Genomic DNA, 26,966 nt, shown 5'->3' on the forward strand with positions numbered 1-26,966 from the left:
GATTATTTGATTTTATATTTTCCTTGAAGTTACTAACGCGTGTATTTTGTTATTAGAAAGAGATACGAGGCCACAAAGTATGTAATCTTATTGCTCTATTCTTGTAGAAAGCATGTTTAAATTTGTTTAATTCCTAGTACCATGTTAGGATGTTATTATTGCTTTCTAGTATCATGTTTAGGGTGCCTTTTACTCTTTTCTAATATCATGTTAGTATCATGCTAGGGCTAAAGCTTTGATTTTTATTGTTTAGTGACATGCTAGGGTTTGTTATTAATCTTGTTAGTATCATGCCTAGGATCTTGCTATTAATATTATGCTTTATTATTAACATGATTATTATTGTTATGATAATTATTATGTTGCTTGATATTATATTTATAATATTGTTATTGCTTGATCACGCCTTTTATGTATGTTTAAAAGGAATTTATACTTATAATCACGCTTAATAAGATAATTAATAATCTTGTTTAGGGCTAATATGATTATAATTCAAGTGATCGCCAATAATAGTTTTGTTTGTGCATTAAATTCAACCAACATAGATAAACATGCTTAGGGTTAATCTATTGATTGCATGTTAGTCAGAAAGCGCACATGTATACGATAAGAATAGAGTAGAGGCCTATTTAGGGCAGGTTCAATCTCTTTTAGGTTGGATTTGTACCTTCATCCCCGAACCCTATTTGGTTCAAGACCTTTTGGAGTTGACGATCTCCTAGATCGTTAAGGGGTGTAATCTTCACCCTGTGAACGGTTTACAAGTTCCTAAAACTTGTTGGCGACTCTTTTGCTCTAGTTTCCTTACCTTTGGACGCCACCATACTTAAGTGTATGATTACTGTGGGGCTCAAGTATGGGATGGCTTGAAATATTTCCTACACATGTGTTCCACACACTCCTTCATGGACTATTCTCATAGCCTTTTGGGCTTCCTTTTTGCCTACACATAGGAGAGCTCGACCCTTTGGTACCCTTTTGTGTAACTCATCCTTTATGAGCATATATTGGGAAGCCAAAAGTCTTAAGGCTCGTTTTGCTCTTTTGTCAGCGTGGAGGGATATTCTCTTTTTGTGACGTAGTTGAGGATGTCTGTATACCAAGGTTCTTCTTCTTCTTCTTCTTCTTCTTGGATGACTTCATCATCCTCTATAGCTTGAATATAAGCCGGTTTATGCCTTTTTTCTATCGTTAAAGGCATTTGCTTGATTTCCGTAGGAATCATAACCATTGAGGCTAGTCTTGCCAAGGCATCGGCAAATTGATTTTCTTCTCTAGGTAGAAATGTGTGCTGTACCTTTTCTAGTCAATTTGTGAGAGTTTCCAAGTATGTTTGGTAAGGGGCCAAGCTTTCACTCCTTACTTTCCATCTTTTGGAAATTTGGTTGATGATCAATGAAGAATCTCCAAATATTCGAAGTTTCTTTACTCCCAATGCCAATGCTATTTCGAGGCCTACCACACATGCTTCATATTCTGCAGCGTTATTGGTAACGTCGAAATCTAACTTTATGGAGATTGGAATATGTTCTTCTTTAGGTGATACCAATAATACTTCTACGCCACATCCCTTTTGGTTTGAGGCTCCGTCGAAGTATAGAGTCCAAGTATCATCTTCTGTGACCATCAAGTCTTCGTCTGGAAAGTCATTCTCATGCATTAGTGTCGAATCTTCTATTAGGAAGTCTGCTAAGAAGTCCGAGACCATGGATCCTTTAATAGCCTTTTGAGGCATGAATCTTACATCGAATTGGGCTAAATTGACTATCCATCTTGATATTCGCCCATTTAGTGTAGATTTTTCGAAAAGATACTTAAGTGGATCCATCCGAGATACTACGAAGACTGTGTGAACGAGCATGTAATGTCTTAACTTGGTCATGGCCCACACTAATGCGAGACACAATTTCTCAAGTGGTGTATAGCGTATTTCATACTCGAGCATCTTTTTACTCAGATAGGAGATGACATTCTCTTTTCCTTCTACTTCTTGTGCGAGCATAGCCCCCATTGTCTCCTTGGTGACCGTTAAGTACAACCTAAGAGGGATTCCTTGGAGTGCTAGTGTTAATACAGGAGGGTTAGTGAGATAGGCCTTGATCTTTTCAAAGGCTTTTTGGCACTCGTCGTCCCATGTTATTGGCACATTCTTCTTAAGCTTCTTGAATATTGGTTCACATATTGTTGTCAGTTTGGATATGAACCTACTTATGTATTGCAACCGGCCAATAAATCCTCGAATTTGCTTTTCGGTTTTGGGCAGTGGCATTGACATGATTGCCTTGATCTTGGTTGGGTCTATATCTATTCCTCTAGAGCTAATGACGTATCCCAAGAGTTTTCCTGAGGTGACTCCAAAAGCACACTTAGATGGGTTCAACCTCATGTTGTATTTTCTTAGCCTTTTAAAAAATTTCCCTAAGGCTACCAAATGTCGTGGGCGATCATTTGATTTGACAATCATGTCATCTACATAGACTTCAACTTCCTTGTGCATCATGTCATGAAGTAGGGCAGTCGCTGCTCGTTGGTAAGTGGTACCCGCGTTTTTCAACCCGAATGGCATCACCATGTAACAGTAAGTACCCCAAGGTGTTATGAATGTCGTCTTCTCCATGTCTTCTTCTGCCATAAGAATCTGGTTATACCCTACGTATCCGTCTATAAACGAGAGAATTGCGTGATTTGCTGTATTATCTACTAGAATATTAATGTGTGGTAAAGGGAAGTCGTCCTTTGGACTTGCCTTATTTAGATCTCGATAGTCGACACACATTCTTACCCTTCCATCCTTTTTTGGAACTGGGACCACATTTGCGATCCATTCGGGGTATTTGGACACCCTGATAAAACCTGCAGTTATCTGTTTTTGTACTTCTTCTTTTATTTTAAGAGCTACGTCGGGTTTCATTCGATGTAACTTTTGTTTTGCAGATTTCATTCCTGGAATTAGTGGTATTGTGTGTTGAGCTATTTCTCTATTTATTCCTGGCATATCTTCATATGACCAAGCGAATATATTGATAAACTCATTTAGTAGATTAATTAAATCGGTTCTTTCATCTTTAGTAAGTGTTAGTCTGATTTTAACTTCTCTTTTAATGGTTGGATCTTTTGAGATGTCAACTGTTTCAGTATCTTCAATTACTAGTGTTCTATTTTCAAGGGTTTCCATTGCTTTAATTATTTCTTTGTCATTTTCATTTTTAGTTAAGCAATGCTCGTCATCTTGGGTTAAAGAGTGACACGAGGAGTAAGCAAATGAAGACAAATTAAACTCGGAAACCATTATATCAAATAAAGATATGTCCGATGGGACTTGACTACTGACTATTCTAGGAGAGGGTACTAAAACAGAAGAATTGGGGGAAGGTGTTATAGCTAGAGACTTAGAAGACTCAATAGGGGAAGACTCTGACTCGGACTTTGACTCTGACGATTCTTCGAACATTGGTCCTTGTCCTGTTGTTATGGAGATTTTTCTTCCACTTGGAGTAGTCACCTTCACAGTCTTTCGCTATCCTTGAACTAGCCCTTATGTTGTTGTATTGGGGCCCAATCACTTATGGCATCGAAAAAGATTTCCTCTTCTTCTTCAAGGGCATGAGTTTCTTCGACTGGTTTGATTAAAGATGAGGGGTCAACACAATTTTCCTCATCAGAAATAGCCAAGGAGTCAGAAAGTGGTGCACTGTTAGTACTTGGCTTCTTGCTTGCAGGAGGCACTGGGAGTTTATTGCTATCAATCAAGTATTGGATAGCTTCCTTTAGCTTCCAGCAATTCTCAGTAAGATGGCCCCTACCTTGATGGTATTTACAGTGTGCATTGGGGTTCCAATTAGCCGTTCTCCTTTCGACTGGTGGATCCCCAAATGGTCCAATATAAGTTATAAGACCTTTTGCATGAAGACGGTCAAATGAGGTGTCATAACTCATACCAATAGGAGTAAAGTTTCTCCTAAATGGTTTCTTTTGTCCTTGATTGTTCATAGTGAGGACTTCATTTAGATTAAAGGTGCTAACATTATTTGAGTGGGTGGTTTTGGAAGAAGAAGGATTGTCGTTCTTCTTTCCTTTCCAGCCACTGTTGGAGTTAGTGTTAGCAGCTTTTTGCTTTGCAAGGTCATCTTCAATATTAATTCCAATGTCATAAATGGCCTTGAAAGTATTCAAGTTGCTTTGGTACTTAAGATGTTTAGAATATTTTTCCTGGAGATTCTTTATGAATAACCTCACAGACTCTTTTTCAGTAGGCACTTCAATCATCTTAGCAGAGGTTTCTTTCCACTTATTAAAGAAAGAAGTAAAACCTTCATTCTCTTTTTGCATAAGTATCTCAAGTTCCCTATGATCAGTTTTAACTTGAATATTACATTTATATCTATCAATAAAAGCGTTTACAATAGCATCCCAAGTAGAGATTTTCTCTTTGTCAAGGGAAAAGAACCATTGTTGACAAACGGTTTTAAGAGATAGAGAAAACAATGAATGAAAGACTTTCCTATCAATCCCCTTGATATTCATTATGGTTTCGAAAGCCCTTAGGTGGAAATAAGGATTGTCTGTTGCCTTGAACCTAGGGATGTCATTGGCATTGAACTTCTGCGGAAGAAGCTCCTTGTCCACTGGAACCCCTTGTGAGCTAATGCCCTGGAATCTATAGTCATTGGAGTGTTTGCCCAAGCTTTCTTGCATGAGCTCCATTTGTTGTTGCTTCATAGGGTCATTGATTTGAAGAGTCATGGTCTTTATCAATTCAGTTAAGTTGGCCACGTCCTTCCTAAGTTCGTTAACTTCTTCCTGAGACGCCATTATCTTCTTAACTTTTCTTTTCCGACTAATTGGTTTGTCAAAAAGTAGTATTTGAACAAAGGTGTTGTCTTTGATTAATCGCCCTTCCTTTCTTGACCAAGCGCTGTAAATTAAACCATTTATTTGTTTTAATGACTTGACTCAAATTGACTTTGACTTTATTGGTTTTTAAAAACAAAAAAGCAAAAATAGGGTGTATTTTTGAGGATCAAGTAAGGGTTCAAATAAGTATGGTTTAATTTGAGGATTAATATCCGACTTACCCCCCTAAAAAATGACGGAAAATACGCGCATACAAGACTCTCTAGACATGGTCAAAATGTGACATATGTATTAGGTGTGTGCTTTAATAGTGATTGTGAGTGACATACTTTGACTCTTGTGTGAGACCATGAGACTATGTTCCTAAACTTAATTAAGGACTGAACATGATTACTGTCATTAATAAACCGATTAAACCGTCTAAGCCAATTGATTAATTAGACTCATCGTGAAGACTCGAGCAAAATCATGGACTGTCGCAGGACGACAAGACTGTTGCCAGACGCTAAGGATCAGCGCCAGACGACAACATTGTTGCCTGGCGCTAATTACTAGCACGTGGCGCTATAGTCCAGACCCCTGCGCCATTGCTGGAACATTGATCTAGGACTGTTTCCAGTATTTTACTCTAAAGGGACAAGCCTAAAAAGTCGTACTAAGTCAAGTTTGATCAATTTATTTAGACTTTAATCATTTGTTAATTAATTAATTAATTTAGCAAAGTCCTTTAGTCATTAATTAGTTCATTTAAACTCATTCGCAAGTCAAACAAACGGTTAGTGGGAACACATATAGGTTATGCACAAGCAAATAATGTACAAGTAGTCAAATAGTCACAATATGATGCTATGAGTTTGCAACCTAACCATGGCTCTAGTTCTCTAAAGTTCGGGATATGGGTTAGTCAAAGAGGGTCCATGGTTATGAGTCCGGATGCACCGCGTGGAAGCCTTACCTTTGGAAGGGATGGCGCGAGTGGATGGGACCCCCCGAGTTAAACTCGCTTCCACGGTTTGGTGAATTCAACAAACTCGGATGTACCCTTTGTTGCCAGGAGCGTTCGATTGGGTATATGGAGTGTGAATCCCCAGAGGGTTATGGCCATATGTAGAACACATATGGGTTTCAGAAAAAAGGGAAAAACTCAATCAGGAAGTAAAACCGAGCAAACAGTACTAGAAACTAGTCGAAATAAGAAGGTAGATTTCTGGCTCGGTATTGGAAGAATTTAGCGCGAGAAAATAGCGTCTGTCGCCAGACGATGTTTTTGTCGCCAGACAACAGGTACTGTCGCCGGGAGACAGAGTCATCGCTTAGCGATGACGCTGTTTTCTCAGCGCTAATTCCTACATGCCGCGACAGCTTTCTGTTCTTGAATTTTCCAGCTTTTTCCTAGCATTATTTCGATTTTAGTTGTGAAAGATATTTCCCTAATTTCCTACGTGTAAAGATCCTATGTTTTGACGCATTTCGGATGGTCTTTCCAATGCGGATCTTTTTATGCATATGCCACAATGTTAATCAAAATTACGCACATGAAATACTTAGAACTTTTCGAGTCTCATCCACTCATTCTAAATCATTGCCCAAATAAATTTTAGGAATTAAAATAGAAATCCGTCCCCAGTGGAGTCGCCAAAAAACTGTAGGGAATATTTCAAGCATCCCACACTTGAGCCCACTGTGATCATACACTTAAGTATGGTGGCGTCCAAAGGGAAGGAAGCTAGAGTAAAAGAGTCGCCAACAAGTTTTAGGAACTTGTAAACCGTTCACAGGGTGAAGGTTACACCCCTTAACGATCCAGGAGATCGTTAACTCCAATAGGTCTAGAACCATGACTGGAAGTTCGGGGATGAAGGTACAAATCCAACCTAAAAGAGATTGAACCTGCCCTAATAATAGGCCTCTACTTTATTCTTCTCGTATCCATGTGCGCTTTCTGACTAACATACAATCAATAGATTAACCCTAAACCTGCTTAGTCTATGTTGGTTGAATTTAATGCACAAACAAAGCTATTATTGGCGATCACTTGAATTATAGTCATATTAGCCTAAATAAGATTATTAATTATCTTATTAAGCGTGATTACAAATACAAATTCCCTTTAATCCTGCAAGAGAGGGCGTGATCAAGCAATAACAATAATAATGTATATCAAGCAACATAATAACAACAACAATCACGATCATCATCAATAATCTTAATCTCAAAGCAATAATAATAATAGCAAGATCTTAGGCATGATACTAACAAGATTAATAACTAACCCTAGCATGTCACTAAACATTAAAGATCAAAGCTTTACCCCTAACATGATACTAACATGATAGAAGAAATAGGAAGCATCATACATGATATTAGAAATATTAGTTAATCATAAACATGATACAAGGAATCACAAAGATATCCTAACACGATACTAGGAATCAACAAAATAATTTAAGCATGGTTTCTATATCAAAAGATCAATAAAACAATTAAAGTACTTACTTCGATGCCTCGTACCTCTTTTTAATAACAAAATACACACGTTAGTAACTTCAAGGAAAATAATAAATCAAACAATTAATTTAAATAATTGAAATAGGGATTTGGGACCAAACCCTCAGAAATATTAAACCTTTCACGTCTAGGGCGAAGGCAACTTCGAACTTGGCTAGGTGTGTCTAGAACTTGTGAATGTGGAATTTTGTAAGAGGGAAGGTTTAGAAAAAGAATAGAGAGAAAAGGAAAGATTCTAGCTTTTAGAGAGAGAAAGAGAATAGATGATGATTGTGAATGATTGTTGATTGTTGAGGAATGAAAACGGAGGAGATACGACCCTTATTTATAGGAAAACAGTCCGGAAACGATAGAAAATACTTCAAGTTTTATACAGAATAAAAAACAGGAATCTGTCGTCAGGCGAAAGACATCAGCGCCAGACGACAAGCTTAGCGTCAGGCGACAGTGTTAGCGCCAGGCGACAGACTTTGTCGTTTGACGGTAATTAAAAGATAAAACGCGCTTTTGTACGGAATCCTCTTCTTAATATGATTAAGCAGCAAATTCCGTGTTAAGCAGATTAAAATCATATTTGTGCCAAATCACATATTTTATTCAAAATAAAACTCTTTAAAATATAATTATTAATCCTAATTCCATTAGAATTAAAAAGGAACCTTCTAAATATTCTAGAAGATTAAAATCAATCCTAATTACTTTAGGAATAATAATTAATAGACCCTCCTCTAGATCATTGGGCCACATATAAAAATCATTTCGGGCCCAATTTAATTAAATTCATAACTTCCTCATTATTCATCGGAATTGGGCTTATAATATATCGTTGGAAAGCTCTTTTCAAGCCTAAACCAACTACACTACTATTGGACCCTTATCATGGACCAAACCAAATTGTACTAACTATTTTCATAAACAAAGTAAGAAAAGAAATATTTTCAAAAACAGAAAGAGAGATATTTTAAAAAAAAACATCCACATCACTAGACTTTCCACACTTTCACCTTGTTCGACAATCAAATGACGTGAAAAGATATTCATCACTGGGTTTGGTTTTGGGGAGACACATTTGGGTGTCTACAACACCTTTCTATTATCACGCTTACCAACGTATGTTTTTAACGATTAATATCTCTAATTATCAATATTGTAAAGTTATAAAAAATGCATATTTATAAAATATGCATTGAAACGATTCAAACAAGATTCCACATGAATATGTTTTATCGTATCTATAAACCATAAGAGCGAGTCAAAGCATGTTGTGTGAATAGTGTAAAAGTCAAACGATGTGAACTAAGAAAAACGAATGAAGTATTATTTTTTCTGAACTAATTTTATTTATAATTTGAACTTAAGTATCCTTTATCAAAACTTATTTTTTCTTATCTGAACTAATTAGACTTGAAATAAGTGAAAATAAAATGAATAGAATAACCCTTTACGGTATAAAATTATAGTAACTTATTCTATGTGTATAACTTATTATGTATTCTTAATTTAAGTTAATTACCTCGTAGGTATTATAATATTAAGGATAAACAGCCTACGAACTACCTAGACTCTTGATAGGCGTGTCGCGTACCTAATAAAAATAACCTAATAAGACCAGTACTATGTAGATAAGCAAGTAAGGATCGAATCCCAAGATACTATTGTTTGACTAATTAAACAGACTCAAATAAATACTAAGCATGAAACCAAAGTAATAGTGAGAATTAATAACTAAAAATAATTTAAACGATTAAATCTAAGTAATATGACAAATCAAATGCTAAAACATCCAAGATCAAGCATCACCATAAATACAATTAATGCAATAATCGTTCTACCCCTAACATATAATTCAATTGATTAATGAGGAAAAGTAATCCCTGAATAGTATTAATGGTCTCTCCCGAGTTATCAATAGTTTCCCTAATCACAATCAAGCCTACTTCCGTGGAATCATGTAAATTAAAGACTTTGAGCACATTTATCTAACTTCCTAATCATCTATTCAACTGCTCTTGTGATGAACTTCAAACCCTTAATTGATTTATTCAAATCCGTCAAAACCCAACTCCCATTGCGATTAAAACAATGGATTAATAACAATAATAATTATCCCTAATCTAGTATTAGCATGAGCACAATCAATTAAGCATATCAATTGCAATTATCATTAGAGAATTTAAAGAACTAAATCAAGCATTAATCATATTCGGGTTCCGCTAGATCTTAGAATAAGGAAACTACTCACACATATTAATGAAAACAATAACAAGAATTAAAGAAAACATATTTAATAATAAAAAAAGGAATTAAGGAGAATAAGAAAATACCAAATCTTGAATTACGAGAGATAAAAGAAGAATCTTGAATGCATAATTTTAAATTACAATGAAAATAAAGTCTAGAGAGAAAACTAGGGTTCTAAGATGATAGATTATGAAATTATAATGCTAAAGGGTATTTATAATAAAGCTAAAAGAAAGGATAGGATAAGGAAAGAAATCTGATTGAAATTGACCAAATTCGTCGAGGCATGGGCGTGTCACATATGACATGCTCGTGCCTAAAGTCAGAAACATTTGTTCTTCAATTTCCGGCAAGACATGGGCATGTTAAATTTTGACATGGGCATGTCTCGCTGGAATGGCACTTATAGCAGCTATGTCACTCGTAAAGACATGGGCGTATCTCATATTGGCATGGGCGTGTCTCGCTGGGGCTACTTCACTCGACAAGGCATGGGCATGCCTCAGTTAGACATGGGCATGCCTCATGTAAAAACATCAAAATCCAACTTTCTGCCTCTTTAAAACACATTGACATGCCCATGCCCTACGTTACATGGGCATGTCTGGCTGAGATTTAGCTTCTTTTCACTTCAACATCAAACATTGGCCTTCAAAGCGAATTGCAAGCTATGATCAAGATCCGCAACTTCATAAAACCTTTATATAACCTCGTTAGTTCCTAAAATACATCAAAAACAACGAATATACCCATAAAAGCATCATATGATCACAACTAAACTAAATCAAGCCAAAATAAGCTATGAACAACTAATCTAGACTCGAAAACTAACTAAACGGACTCTAAAAACACGTACAATACACGACTTATCCCCCAAGATAGACCAATGCTTGTCCTCAAGCATTGAATCATGAAACATAAGAAGAGTTAGATAGCCCCTCTAACAAGAATACACGTGCCAATGGATTAAAACCAAGTGAAAAACAAGAAATATAAGTCATTGATTATAGAACCACCATAAACTTCAAGCACTCGGAATTGACAACCAATCTTTCCACACATCTCCCCTAACCAACTCAGTCATATATGAATAGCATCTCACTTTAATTGCTTAAAACAAAACAAACAAGGCACTCATGTGTTTACAAGGATTAGAATAAGAAATCACTCATCCTAATTGCAATTATGCACGTCGACTTCATGGAATTATCCTCTTTAGATTTGCTAATAGATTTTCTCCACTTGGAAAAAGATGATGCATATATGGAAGTCATGAGATCCTAAATAAGGGTAGGCTTGTTTATATATGGGGTTAGACGACGTCATTTGGGAATGTGGTGCTCAAAAATAACAAAAATCCTAATTCTAATACATAGCCAAATGTTGGGTTCAAACCAACCTTATTTCCTCCGCACAACTTACAAGCATGCCCTTATTCTCACTTTTCTTCACAAGGCAACGATTTCTATGACAAATATTGTCTTTCTTTCTTCTTTCATGGATTTGAACTTGAATTTTCATGAAACTTTCACATTTTTTTTCTTTTCTTCTTTTTTTTTATAAGAAAATACCAAATCTTGAATTACGAGAGATAAAACAAGAATCTTGAATGCATAATCTTAAATTAAAATGAAAATAAAGTCTAGAGAGAAAACTAGGGTTCTAAGATGATAGATTACGAAATTATAATGCTAAAGGGTATTTATAATAAAGCCAAAAGATAAGATAGAATAAGGAAAGAAATCGGATTAAAACCGACCAAATTCGTCCAGGCATGGGCGTGTCACATAGGACATGCCCGTGCCTAAAGTCAGAAACATTTGTTCTTCAATTTCCAGCGTGTCTCGTTGGAATGGCACTCACAGCAGCTACGTCACTCGTAAAGACATGGGCGTGTCTCATATTAGCATGGGCGTGTCTCGCTGGGCCAACTTCACTCGACAAGGCATGGGCATGCCTCTTGTAAAACATCAAAATTCAACTTTCTGCCTCTTTAACACACATTGACATGCCCATGCCCCGCGTGACATGGGCGTGTCTGGCTGAGATTTAGCTTCTTTTCACTTCAACATCAAATATTGGCCTTCAAAGTGAATTACAAGCTATGATCAAGATTCGCAACTTCATAAAACCTTTATATAACCTCGTTAGTTCCTAAAATACATCAAAAACAACGAATATACCCATAAAAGCATCATATGATCACAACTAAACCAAATCAAGCCAAAATAAACCATGAACAACTAATCTAGACTCGAAAACTAACTAAACGGACTCTAAAAACACGTACAATACATGACTTATCAACTCTTTTACCCCTGGCACGATCATTAGAATTCATTACATTAAGGAAAACAAGGCACTCCCTATTTTTTTTTAATTGTGACACTTTGACTGGCATGGAGTTTTATGTGCTTAAGTTGAAAGTTGTCCAAGGGAAAGAATGTCCTTTGTCTCAAGCAACGAGGTTGTGATCTTTAGCCATAATTATGGCTATGAGAAAGAGTTTGAGTATCACATAGTATATCAAATCGAATAAAAGTAAGAAAAATTTGAAAAATACCACCATCTATTGTTGTCATTTTATTTGTACAATACCACATCAAGTTTTTTTAATTTTTTTTTAATTTTATTTGTATTTTACCACCTAGTTTTATAAAAAAACACTAAAAACTACCACCACTTTTGCCCGACTCCCCTATATGATGTCATAATGGGTCCCACTAACTAATTTCCCTTCGAATTTCACCTTTCTTCTTCCCTAATCATCCTAATTAACCAATTATACTCTCGATTTTGCATTGTCGTTTGGCTTGAAGAACAAATTAGCGAATAAAAACCCTAAATAACGCCTAATTGATCGGCAAATTGATATTAAAATTAGACAAAGAGGAAGACGAAGGAAGAATAGAGGTGAGAATCGAGGGAAAAGAGAGGAATAATTGGTAGTAGGACCCACCGTGACATCATGCAGGGGAGTCGGACAAAAGTGGTGGTAGTTTTTAGTGTTTTTTATAAAACTAGGTGGTAAAATACAATAAAAAAAAAACTTGAGGTGATATTGTACAAAATTACAACAATAGATAGTGTTATTTTTCAAATTTTCCTAAAAATAATGGAGTTTCGGGAAGGATTAAATTGTTGAGAAGTTTAAGAGAAAGAGTCCAAGAACCATGTGATGTATCGAATGAGATATCGGACAACTACTTGTCAATTAAAAGTGGATTTAAAATTAACTCCGCCTACACGGTGTAAGGGGTATGTTGACGTACGACTAATGTACAAATGTCTCTTTTGCATAGAAAAAAAATTTAATTAAGTATACAAATGTTGTAGAAACCAAATTATACAAACTAGTCTAAATCAAGCCTTGCACAGATCAATAGATTATGTTAATTATCACTAAGTAAAATATATAAGCATGTCAGCAATAATTCTGTTGGTTGGTTGTGCACCTACCTTGTTTAAACATCATAGTAGTAGCTTTTACTCTTTCCCAACAAACTGAGCATCATAGTGTTGGTCTAGCATGTTGAATTAATGATTTGTCCCATATTTAATTATCACGGTTAGAACAATTTTCGTGTGTTAATATGTTATCCTATTCTTTTGTTGGCTAATTTGACTGTTATATAATTTTGCCATTCTTAAACCATTAAATTTCACCATCTAGTGTTTGCTCAGCTTTACACTTCTCTGTCGTAGTATCAATCGTACAAGCTTGTCCAATAACGGACAAGGGGCAGTACTTCCATAGGGGATGGGGGATTGATCGTTTAATTTAAGAAATAAGCTGAATCGGATAGACAAGAATGAAGAGGCGGTATTTACTAAACGTAATAAGCTAAATCGACTACTAATACAATCTCATACAACATAAGTCTCACCCCAGAAAGAAGATAAACTAACCCTCAAAAATCTCACAAAATAAAAAAATGAATCCACCTGATCGAATGTATAAATCCAAAATACAAGAGGGCGTGTACAAAATGACATATCCAATATTACATAAATGAAATTAATATGGCGAGAACATATCCCAGAGAAAAACCGAAAGCAGCTGATTCTCTTAAAATAGCAAGGCAAGGATAGCACATCCAGAAACCAAGCTTCCAATCAACTTTGAAATGGACCACATCTTTTCTACTCCACTCTGCATTATAGTATCAAACATACCATTATCATCAGCTTCTAGTGAGTATATGTAATAATGATAATATTTCATGAAATCTGATGTCAATTTATGAACATATAACAGTATATTTACTATTAAAAGAGTACTACTCACATTAAATATATGAATGAATTGAGAAAAAATGTCAAAAAATGAATATGGTTGACAATGGTATTTAAGAAACATTTGACTTTTCTGTATATGATCACTAGATTGTGGGCCTCATCTCTTTTTACAGGCAACAGCCAACTAAAGATACTGTAGTATGTTTCTCCAAGAATCACGAGTTGTATCTTGTTAGCATTGAATGTCATATATATACTTGTATGAATGTATGCAATTACACACAGGTATATCAGCAAGAAACGTCTGAGTTGAGAATAGATACTGCCAGAGGCGATTGCATGACATGGAAATTGGTCACAAATAATCATTTGTAACCACTAAATGGTTTATGTGGCGAGGTTAGGTAGGTGCTAATGCTATTAAGGAAAGGTGATTACTATGCCTTCAAAGCAAAGACAATCCCACTGTTAACCTGAATGAATCATTCTGAAATGAGATCATAACTAACTGCGTTTCATAATGTTCATGAATCATGAATTCATGACTCTGATTTTGATACGATGCCAAAAATTAGTATCCAAGGTCAGCTGATAGGCCCAAAGACTATTATGTCCGTCCCTCATTATCATTTAGCTACTATTTAATCACATAATTGCTACCTAACATATTTCCTCAAAGTACTGTTATTGTACGTCATACATGGAATGGACCAACCAATAAATTCACTAAATCACCCAAATAATCGAGTCATAGATTGGTAGTAATAGTATCTAATTACTGAATCTTAAGATCCAACAAGTTTAGGAATCAATCTTCATTTGAAATGATTACTTCTTGGAATATAATCCATCTATTTTATCCTTCTACGCCACTAATGTGTCAATATCATAAAAAAGTTGGACCCTACACCTCTGATCCAATAAACACTACTCATATCGAGTCATCAATCCTCGTCAACAGCCATGCAATGCACCAATTGTTTCTCAAGATTAGAGGATAGATTACACATCAAGAAAATGATGAAGTGAAAACATAACAACCCAAAGTCACTTTCATGCAAGCTAGTAAGATGTAGGACCTTATTGTAAAAGAAAACAAGCATATGTTAATGCAAAAAAAAAAAAGGCAATAAGATGATGTTGTACCAGCAAAATCATGTCAATAGCACATGGTTAATTCATCACAAATCAAAACCAATCATCTGATTTTCGTGGGCCCACTTGTGATTCTCTTAAAAGCTAAGCAAAGTTCTCTTAATCTAGGGATCTTCAATGTGGCAGCTAACAACTGGAAGGATTATTAATTAAGCGATACTAAAGGCTTTACCATGCTTCACAAGATGATAAAAGTTTATTTATATGGGTGATTAAAAAGGTATCTTATGTTGCTAATTAAAGCAATTATAGTTTAGTCTATCTATAATTAGCAAGCTAAATAACATTCTTTTCGCGTCTCAAGTTGTTAAACAACAACATTTTACAAACTCGTGAAGCTAATTCAAGAAAAGCAAAAACTAGATCACTTCTAATGATCCAATCTAATATATATATATAAAGGGGAGTTTTTTCCCGAGATTTTAGAGAGCCACGCATGATCTAATTTTCTTAGCGCGCCATGTAAGATTGTAAATATTAGTTGTAGCCAATTAAATAAGAGATTATTAATTTCCTTTACAATTAAATAATTCAAATGCCACACAAGCAAAATTGACGAATGATATTTTTAAGTTTTAATTAATTAGATATAAATAATTATCTTTTGATAATAGGAATTTTATCTAAATATGTAACAAATTTTAGCACATACAAAAAAATATATTTTAAAAAATTCAAACAAACCGTGCATCGCACGGGCTTCATCTAATTTCCTTATAATTTCGACACTTAACATTTTCTTATGATTATCTCCTTCATACAGATTAAGTTTTTGTGATTTGAAATGGTGAACACAGTCATAAAGTAAGATAATGTCAATTAAATTAGAAAATCCGTACAATTAAAGTTCAATGACACTAGGCCAGCATCATAATTAATTTCAGTCAACCAGCTTTACATTTTTTCTAGTAAAGGCTAAGTTTTATGGAAACAAACATGATTAATGCACTAATTATATTATTGTACTAATGCAAAATTTTGGATAAACATTGAATGACAGTAAATTGGCAAATTTTGTTGCAACATCTACATTACCACAAATCAAACCTGTGTCACACAACTTTAGAATGGTAATGGATCAATGGATCTTATTCCCTAATGATGCAATATTTTTTAACCCAGGCCAATTTTCATATACCAAACACATCACCATAATAATAAACACTTAATTCAATTTATGAAGATATTGAATGGGTCGATAACTAGAATTTACTCTTGTTTTCCTGATCTCGGTCACTCTTGATGTCTCATTAAATTATTGTACATCCGTCTCATATAAGATTTTGAAGAACAAATGGTGTGACAATCATAATCATTCCCAACCATATTTCTCAATATAAACAATATTAATTACAAGACCAATGAAGACACAGAACTAGTCCCAGAGTACTGATCTCTCAGATTTAAGTACGTATTTGACTACATTCTATTATGTCGGTGTACATTTGACTTCAGCAAACCCCCACCACCCCCTTTCACAATTTTTGATTAAAATAAGTAATACGGAGTACTCCGTATATTGCCAATTAATTTTCTGAATTGTTATTCCGTCTATGTCTAAAAGTTATTCCTGGAAGCCGAGGTAGATTAATAAAACAATGCACGTCAAAATCATGCGAAGTAATGTGATAATGTAGAGCATAGAGGCAAGTGATTTATGTTAGGATCAAGGAAGGACAAATAAAGATACCCGACAAGAATGCAGCATGATAAGCAACAACACGAAGATCAACAAAGTGATCTGATCAAATACAAACCAAAAGTAACACCAGATCTAACACTTAGATCTGAACAGCAGTACAGCACTACACACAATACAAATTAAATAATCCACCCTCCCTCAGATCTTTTATTGTCCGCACCATTTACTTACTTTTTATGTGATTTTTAATTAATATCTTATGTATTAGTAAAAATTATTAAATCTAGCTATTTTGAAAAAACATGTTCAAATAAATTTAACAAGATTTAACGTGATTATACTTATTCATAATTAACTCAAACATGGAAATGAAGAAAAAAAGAAATGAAAATGTACCTGATCATCAGTATCGGACGAGGCAGGTCCCAAAGCAGGTCCAGGAGATAGAGCACCTCCCATACTAGGTCCAGGTGCTTCAGAAGGAGGAGATGGTGGAGAAGAAAGCGATGGAGATGGCGCAGCCGCAACCGGTGACTTAGCTGGTGCAGCCACTGGTGTAACAGCGGGTGGGGTGGCTACTGGTGGTGGGGTAGCCACTGGTGGTGGAGTAGCCGGTGGTGGGGTAGCCACTGGAGGTGGGGTGGCTGGGGGTGGGGTAGCCACTGGTGGTGGGGTAGCCACAGGTGGTGGGGATTGCTGAGGGGCTTGAGCCACTGGTGGGGGTGATTGGGTGGTGGATGGTGGTGGTGCGTTGGTGGGTGGCTGGGTGGCTGGTGGTGGTTGGGTAGCTTGAGGAGGCTGGCTAGCTTGAGGTGGTTGGGTGGCTGGGGGAGGCTGGCTAGCTTGAGGTGGTTGAGTGGCGGGTGGTGGCTGGCTAGCTTGAGGTGGTTGGGTGTTAGCCGGTGGTGGTTGGGTGGTGGTGGGTGGTGATTGGGTGGGTGATGCAGCGGGCGATTGACCGGTTGCGACGGCAATGGTAATGCAGATGAGGCCAAGCAATAGCGTGGCCTTGAGATCCATTGTGTTGAACTGAACTCTAAAAAAGTAAATCAAAAACTAGTAAGAGTAATAAAGTAGAGTAGTAATGTTAAGAGTGAGAGAGTGAAGAGAGAGCGGCGGAGAAGAAGTGAAGGAGGAGAAGGCTAATAAATAGTGAAATGAGAAACGGAAAGAAGATAAAAGGGGAGGGGTAGCGTAAGGAAGATTCGAGTGCAGCTGAATACACTTGATCACATGGCATTACCGCACTAGTAGTAATTAAAGAGTACCAACCAAAACCAAAACCAAAACAAATATTTTTGAGAGGTGGGCCTGGTATTGGTGGCCCAGGTTGGGATGTCTCATCTTAAATCTAAAGCCAAAATGTTATACATACACTCATAATGTTATACAATAATATACTCTCAACAGTTATACTTGTAACATGTGTATCGTTTTTATTAGGGTGTTTGGGGTTTTCAATTGATTACTACTTCTATTATTACTTTTGTATGTAGATGGATATGCATATGCCCATATTTTGGGTGCATAGGATCCGATTTTATAAATTAATAATTATTACACTAGTTTGTTGTTTTATATTTGAGGATTTTGGGTGTGAAAATTTACAATAATATATAAAAGAAGCTTATATATGTAACTAGTTTTGTACCCCGTGCGATGGCCGGGTTATTTATTGTATTTTTAGATAAATTTTTAATCTATATGTCAAAATTTAAAATATATCATTGATCCAAAATTAGTTAGAAATTGATGTGTTTTTATGACGATTTGTTATCTAGTTGGCATGTAATGACTAATAATAATGTTGGTGAAATGTTCGAATTAATACATTAAAAAAAATAGAAAAAATAAAATAAATGTTTAAAACCCGTTGGGTTGACCCAAACCCAAAACTTTGGGAAAGGATTGAACATTTCTTGACTCGTAATCTGAAATGACACAATCCGAGATGACTCATGACCCGACCCTAATTCACAGGCCTACATAGTAATAAAATTCTATTAGATTGTGATGTATATTATTTTAACCGATTAATATATATTATAAATGGATGTTTTACGCTTTGAACTAATTCCTTCGCTCTATAAAAATATTATGATATAAAAAATAAATTTATATGATAATTTTTGAGAATTAAAATTTGATATTTTAATGAATAAAATTATAATTCAATTTGTACATTTGAAATATTGGTATTTTATCGAAAATAAAACTCTAAACTAACAATTTTATCCTAGAATTCTATCCAAATTTAATTCTAAACTAACTTTAAGTCTATTTAAATCTATCCAATGTAGCGCGACACTTGGCGAAAAATTGGAACGCCAAGTGTCGCTGCCTCGTGACCTGGCTAAAAGTTTAGCTTTATATGTTAGTTATATGATATGATGGGCGTATTGTGTACAATGATCATAATTGTCATAATTTTTATACTTTCTTATGGCTATACTTAATGTGATTTGAGTTGACTTAATCTTTCATTTATTGTACATTCTAATATGTGTGTGTTTTTTCCCGCTTAAGGTGTTGTTCACTTCACCTTAAAAATATAATATTCAGTAAAAATAATTTCACTTCAATAAAAATCAGTAACTTTAAAGAAGAAATATAACAAAAAATCAGTAAAAATAATTTCAGTTCAGTAAAATTAATTTATGTTCAGTAAAAATAATTTATGTTCAGCAAAAATAATTTCAGTTCAGTAAAAATAATTCACTTCAACAAAAATAAGGTAAAGTGAACGGGGCCTAAGTTTTACTTATTAGAACTTGCCCTAAACATATTGAAACTTTTTAATTTTAATTGTAAATTAGGTTTATGAAAACCTATTGAACTTGAATACTCTTGTTTTATCAAAGCCTATTTTTTACAAACTTAATTGGTCGGGCCGGCCCGCGGGTGGCACGAGCCCGACATGAAAATGGCACGGCACGACACGACACGATGACCGGCGTGCCGTGAACACGATTTCGAAAATTCGGCACGGGCACGGCACAAACCCGCGGGCGGCACAGTACTTTGGCCCGCGAGCATGACACATGGCACGGCCAAGCACGGCACGCGGCACGCCAAACGCGACTACTCATTTGCTGCTTCAAATAAATTAATAATAAAAATAACATAAGTAATAAAGAACTATAATAATAAAAATAACAATAATAATATAATTAAAAAAATAACATACACATAGATTAATAAAATTATTTAAATAGTGTATCCATTTTAAAAGTTGTTCAAAAAAAATATATCGATTTTTTTAAATAAAAAAAACATGGGCGGTACGGTGACCGGCCCGACACGGCACGCTAGGCATGTAGGTCTTGCTGTGCCGTGGGCTAGGGTGTGTGAAATGGTGGCCTGGCACGGCACGACCTGCCAAAATCAGTTTAGTTTAGGCACGGCGAGGCACAACTCGCGGTGGCCCGGCACGGCACGATGCCCACCTCTGCTTATATACGTTAATATCAAGCAAAGTGAGCATAATTTAATTACCAAAAACTGAGATGTAACATTTCATAATTTTCAGTTAAATATTAATATTCACATTAGAATATTAGATCATGCATAAATTGAGGCCCTGTTTTGATTTACTAAAAACAACTGAACTGAATTGAATTGATTGGAACTAAACTGAACTAAACTAAACTGATTAGGGCTGAACTGAACTGAACTGATTGGAGCAGAATTGAACTGAATAAAGCTGAAATGAATTGTTTATAAGAGAAGGAAATTAAGAACTGAAGTGAAGTGATTAGAGCTAAACTAAATAGAACTGAACTGAACTGAACTTATGCTGAAGAGAGAGCCACACTTTTAGGAACAAAGAAATTATGTGCTACCTTATACGAACTCCGTTTTTATTTAGTTGACACCATTCTATTATTACACTTAGCTTACCAACCCACTTTTTTAACAATTAATATCTCCAATTTTTTACATTGTAAAATCATAAAAAGTGGATATTAATAAAATATACATTGAGATGATTCAAACAAGATCTCATTTGACTATTTTTTATCGCAGCTATAAACTAAATCATAAAAGCTAGTTAAAAGTGTAAATTGTGAATAGTATAAAAGTCAAACATTATCAACTAAATTTTTTTTTTTTTTTTTTTTCAATTGTTCCACTTTGATTGCGCATATTTTTCTATGCACATTGATCTTTGACCATTAATATTATGAATTTCCAATTCATAAATTTTGTCCAAATGTAGTAGTAATTAGAAACTATTTGTTGAGCTTGATCTAATAATAAGATCCAATGTGATTATATATAGCCAACTATGATAAAAGTAAAGTATGTTATTGGTGTCAAAAATCATACAGTATTGTACAAGTAATAAAATTGGAGGAAGTAGATATGATATAAATGGATATATGCTCGGCTTAATTTGACTTATTTTGTCTGAAAAATTACCTTAGCTTATCTTAACTTAATTGTATGAACTTATTATATGCTAACCAAGACTACATAAGATAATATAGTTTGAAGCAATGGTACTCATTCATATAGATTAACATAATAACATGTAGTCTTGTAGAATCACATGTACTTGTTAAACTCATATGAGCTCTACACCATAGAAGAAGTACTATATACAGTAGTATTTTTTATTTTATATACAGTATAAATTAACAACGACTTGTACTAATATAGAAATTCTATTTAAAAAATGCTTTAAGGATTACAATTTCTTTTTCAAAGAAAGAATCTCTCCTCAAATAAAATAGATTTAAGGATTGCTTTCTTTAAGAAAGGGAGTAATTAAATTAACTTTGGTTAATAAATTGTAATTGAGGCATCTGATTGCGCCATCTTGTGGGACCAGTGCTCGGGTGGATGGATCATAATAAGATGCCCCCATAATAATATAAATCATTATCACAAAGCCACGTAAATAATGCACCGATTTAATTAGGTGTTATGTCTGTCTATGTTTGGTACTTATGTGATGTTTTCTGCCCAACATACGGTTATTAGTTAGGAACTAGTTTTCATAGGGTACTTGTATATTCTTCAAACATGAGCTGTGTACTACATGTTCCAATGGTTCCATTCAAAGAAGTGTACACACGTGAACTCTTTGTGGGTACGCCATGGCTTAACTAGAGGGTGTCAAATCCGACGGGTGGGTTGGATTTGGTTTGACCGATCATAATAACTTGAATCGAAACAAGTTAATTTCATGGACTTGAGTTAAATCCTGTCCGGATCAATTTAATTCGAGTAAGATTGGATCATTTTTTATTTTAGCTGATTTTGGATTAGGTCTATTTTTGTTGAAGGTGCTTTTTATGTTTAGGTTATACTTGCATTCTGACTAAATTAATTACGGTATTAGATTAAGGGTAATGATATATATAGTCCTTAGGGATATATATAAGCATTAAATATAATTCCTAAAATGGAATTAAGTTGGGAATTTATGACAAAATCACGCGTAGATCGGTGTAATTAATATCTGGATATGTTCACTATGTGAAGTATATTTGCTCTATTCATTTTGTGTTAACCGAGGTTATGAATTTTTCTTATATAGTGGCAAATTCAATGACAAAGAACGATGATATCGAAAAAATTAATGTAATTTGCAAAACAAAATATTGTTGAGGAGTTTATTTTTAATTGTGTATGGTTTTATTGAATGATTTATGAGATATCTATTATTGTACCTGTTTAGGGTAAAAAATACCCTAAGTACGTGGTCCAATCCTGTGATGACACGTGGCCCAATAAAAGAGCGTCACGTGTCACCGTAGGAAGATGACACGTACTATGAATAAGAGAGCACCTGAAATCAAATATGTCATAAAGGCCTCCTGACATCAGGAGGCCCAAAAGAAACTTGAATGCCGTAAAACGGCGCCCCCAGAGGACACATGTCCTTCGCTGATTGCGCAGCCAATCAATGGCCCTAAATTCTAGGTCACTTACCCTAAAGGGCACAAATCCCCACCCCTATAAATACCCCAATTATTGCTGATGGGAGGGGTAGATTGAGACATAACATTTAATAGAGCAAAAAAAGCTCCAACTTCTCTCTACTTTCTCTCTCTACATTTATTTAGTTTCCGGTCACTAACTTGATCGTCGGAGGCGAATCTCGCGAATCTCCGATAACCGGAGATTCGTGTTTTGCAGGTGTCCGCGTCCCGTTGCCAGATCAGAGCGTGACCAGTATCCCAAGGGATTCCAAAAAAACCCCGAAACATTTGGCGCTGTCTGTGAGGATACTCGTCCGTTATGGCAATGGATGGCCAGACACCAGGTGTCGGCCCTCACCCTGGTGAGGACGGCTTTGTTGAGAACATAGTCACAACAATTCATTCTAGCGACCTTTTGACCGCTTCATTCCAAGAGGCAGAGGACCGTCTAGTTACTACTGGTTCGCTCTTGGTTACTTTGAACAAGCTCCGAAAGGAAATGGAGGGTAAGCGGCCATCTTCTTCTAGGCAGCCGCCCAGGAGAGAAGTGGAGGGCCAACAAAAGAAGACCCAGAGCAAAGCGACCAATGCCGAAGATGCTGGGAATACCCCGTACCATCGGCATGAGCGTGTGCCGAGGGTGCCAAGGGTAGATATGACTCGGCCCCTTGACAAAACGCAGTTGGCTGGGGGGCAGGCCAGACGGCCTAAGAAAGAGATTACTGAGCCGTCTCGGCATTGGAAGGATGTTAGGGATTACCTTCGGCACAAGTAGTGTGAACGAATAGCTTATTCGAACACAGCCTCTACACCTTCAATGCCGGATGATCTCTCAAACCATACCTCCTCCAAGCGTACCAGCACGACCAGGACCAGTGGGAGTCAAGCTCATCGGACTCAAACGCCAGTCCCAATTGCTCCATTGCAACCATTTCAATATCCACCTCTCTAGAATTTTAACACCTTTTCGCCGATTAACCATGTTGTCTTTGGACAGTATGGGCAGTTCGGTCAGACGTTCGACCAAGCTGCTTACTTGGCCGGACCAGTTGCTCAGCCGCAGCCCATTGAATGGCAGACGCACATGCTAAACCTTGGAGACAAGCCGCCTCCGTTTTCTCAAGAGATCCTTAACACTCCTCAGCATGCGAAGGTGAAAAGTGTACTTGTGGGTGCCTTTGATAGCACGGGCAACCCGGAAGAGCACGTCACTTTGTATCGGAATCTTATGTACTTGCAATGTGTGGATGATGCCACCTGGTACAGATTCTTCCCGGCTACCCTTAAGGGTGTGGCGCAGGACTGGTTCAACAGTCTGCCGGCCGGATGCATCAACTGTTTTACTACATTAAGCATGCTGTTCGTTGGAAAATTTTCATACAACATCCCACCAAGGAAAACTAGCCTTAATTTGGCTACAATTGTTCGGGCCAAGAATGAAGGTTTGCGTTCGTATGTCCAAAGATTTAATCAAGAAAAAGCCCAAATTCATAATCTGCTGGATGAAATGGCCTATTCGGAATTTCTCCGGGGGTTAAGGCATAATGGTTTCAAATTTGACTTGGTCCGCAAAAAGGTTCGGACATACGCAGGTGTTTTGCGGGAAGCCGAAGCCTATATTGAGGCGGCAGACTTCTGTTCAGTCACTAAAGCTGAAGTACCGGCCAAGGGGGCTGAGAAGAAACAATCTTCTCAGCAAGACTCGACTGGGAAAAAGAAAGAGGGAAAGAACAAGAGAAAGGAAGTCTGGGTGTCTGATGACCTATAAACCAAGTCAAAGAAGCCAAAGACGTACGAACCACAGTATGAGTTTAACAAGGATTCTTATTCAATTTTGATGGAGATCAAAGATAAGTTTGAATTTGAGAAGCCCACCCCGATGAGAGGCTCGGTCTAGTACAGAAACAAAAACAAGTATTGCCATTACCACAAGGACGTGGGGCATGATACAAACGAGTGCAACAATTTGAAGAGGTTGCTAGACAAGCTGGCCGAGAAGGGCATGCTCAATTCGTACGTGATGAAGTCCAAGTTCACGTACACTCGGACAGACAATAAGTTTGAGAAGAAAAAGCAAAATGAGAAGGAAAAAGATGGAAACAGCAAGGACTCTGGTTTTGTGGCTGTCATATCAGGCGGCTTTGCTGCAGGCGGCCCAACCATGAAGGGAATTAAGCAGGATGCATGGAATTTGGGAAAAGAAGTAATACATGCCGAAGGAGTTAAGGCCGAGCCTTTCCCAGAAGTAACAGTGAGTGAGGCTGACCGAGGAGAGGTCAAGGCCTTGCACAATGATCTAATGGTATTTATTCTAAAGATAGCTAATTTGACGGTTAAGAGGATACTGATCGATACAGGCAGCTCATCCGACATCATTAGCCTCTCCTATTTGAAAAATTTGAAAGTCCTAGAAGATGCTCTGAAGGGCGTCTCTCACCCGTTGGTTGGATTTGGAGGGACAATTATCCACCCGGTCGGCCAGATTGATTTGCCGGTTTGGTTGGGGCAGGAAGGGACATGGTGGTCCGCTTCCTAGTGGTTAAAGAACGAACAGGCTATAATGTCATACTCGGCCATCCTACTCTAACCACAGCCAAGGAAATAATTGTGCCGCACCTTATGTTGATGAAGTTTGAAAGATCGGACGGGCAGATTGGCTCGATCCAGGGAAGTCAGCAAATGGCAAAAGAGTGTAATCAATTGGATGTGAAGCCGACTATCCGTGGTCGAGCAAAGTTGTCCGAACCAAACTCAGATGAAGAGTCACGCCAAGCATACCAGGTCGGCCAAAAGAGAAAGGCGGCCAAGAAAGAGCAAGCATATCAATTAATGACCGTCGGCCAGCCAGAAGAGTTAAGGCCCCAGCCGGCCGGTGATCACCAAGACATAGTGCTGGATCCTGACCAGCCTAATTAGACGGTCAAGGTAGGCACTATAGCTGTAGGATTGCTTGGGAACGACCTAGTTAAGCTGCTAAGAGAGTTCAAAGATAGATGTGTTTGCATTTGAAGTAAGTGAAATGCCGGGTATTAGCCAGACCTGGCTGTGCATAAGTTATCTGTAAATCCACTTGTTAAGCCCGTCCGTCAGAAGAAACGGAATCATGGGGAAGAGAGGAATCTGGCGGCCGCAGCTGAAGTACGAAAGCTGCTGGACGCCGGTTTCATTCTGCAATGTTACTACCCGGATTGGGTAGCCAATGTAGTTCTTGTTAAGAAGCCAAATGGAACATGGAGAATGTTTGTTGATTATACCTACCTCAACAAGGCATCTCCGAAGGATAACTTTCCTTTGCCAAAAATTGACCGACTGGTCGACTCTACGGCCGGACATGCCCTTATGAGTTTTATGGACGCATACTCTTGATCCCACCAGATCCCATTGTGGGAGGAAGATCAAGAAAAAACTTCTTTTGTGACCGAGCAGGGACTGTACTGCTATAAAGTTATGCCGTTCGGTCTCAAGAATGCCCCGGCTACTTTTCAGAGACTTGTCAATACAGTTTTTAGAGATCAGATCGGCCGGAATATGGAAGCGTATATCGATGACATGATTGTCAAGTCAAAAAAGCCGGCCGACCATCTCAAGGATCTCCGAGAAACATTTACCAAACTCAGGCGGCATAAGATGATGCTAAATCCAAAGAAGTGCGTCTTTGGTGTTGAGTCCGGTAAATTTCTCGGGTTTTTGATCGATCAGCAAGGAATTGAGGCCAACCCTTAAAAAATTTAAGCTGTTTTAGACATGAATTTATCGAGGACGATCAAACGAGTGCAAAGATAGACTGGCTGTTTAGCTGCACTCGGCCGATTTTTGTCAAAATCAGGGGATAAGTGTCGATACTTTTTCCAGACTATCAAGAAGAAAGCTATGTTTTAGTGGACCGAAGAAGCCGAGGAAGCCTTCGTACAGCTGAAAAGCCATCTGCATACACTCCCTCGGTTCATTAGTCCACTCAAAGATGAAAGGCTATACATGTATCTCGCTATTTCAAATCACTCCTTAAGCGTCGTCCTTCTTGTTAAAAGGGACGGCAATCAGATCCCAGTCTATTTCATCAGCCACGTGCTGCGTAATGCCGAGCTTAGGTACCCGCCCATCGAGAAGTTTAGTCTGGCCTTGTTTATGGCATCCAAGAAGCCACGGCTGTATTTTTTAGCCCACTTGATTGTGGTTTATACTGATCAGCCGCTTAAGAAGTCGTTTGCAACCTTGGAAGCCAGTGGCCGAATGCTTAAGTGGGCCTTGGAGCTTAGGGGTTTTAACATCACATTCGAACCCAGAAAAGCGATTAAGGGGCAAGCCTTTGCTGATTTTTTGGCAGAAATGACTAGGTCGGACTTACAGCCGGCCGGGGATCAGATATGGAAGGTCTATGTAGACGGAAGTGCAAC

At 37.0% G+C, this 26,966-nt stretch overlaps 1 protein-coding gene across 1 annotated transcript; it reads right to left on the reverse strand.

The window, feature by feature from the left end:
- Positions 1 to 13,432: 13,432 nt before the first annotated feature.
- LOC145578998 (uncharacterized) lies at positions 13,433 to 17,841 on the reverse strand. The gene is made up of 2 exons (XM_081636291.1): positions 17,039 to 17,841; positions 13,433 to 13,759 (listed from the first exon to the last, which is right to left on the reverse strand). The coding sequence occupies exons 1-2, from the start codon at positions 17,660 to 17,662 to the stop codon at positions 13,676 to 13,678; spliced, it is 708 nt and encodes a 235-aa protein (XP_081492417.1). The 5' UTR covers positions 17,663 to 17,841; the 3' UTR covers positions 13,433 to 13,675.
- Between the last annotated feature and the right edge of the window lie 9,125 nt (positions 17,842 to 26,966).

This window comes from Chenopodium album, chromosome 14, assembly GCF_948465745.1.
Source record: "Chenopodium album chromosome 14, dcCheAlbu1.1, whole genome shotgun sequence".
Lineage (NCBI taxonomy): Eukaryota > Viridiplantae > Streptophyta > Magnoliopsida > Caryophyllales > Amaranthaceae > Chenopodium > Chenopodium album.

What these genes read in the sequence shown, in the direction of transcription:
- LOC145578998 (XM_081636291.1), bottom strand. Translation starts at nt 17,662, where the DNA reads ATGGATCTCAAGGCCACGCTATTGCTTGGCCTCATCTGCATTACCATT. An exon ending in CGTCCGATACTGATGATCAG is followed by an intron (nt 13,760 to 17,038) that starts GTACATTTTCAT and finishes ACTATAATGCAG; the next exon opens with AGTGGAGTAGAAAAGATGTG.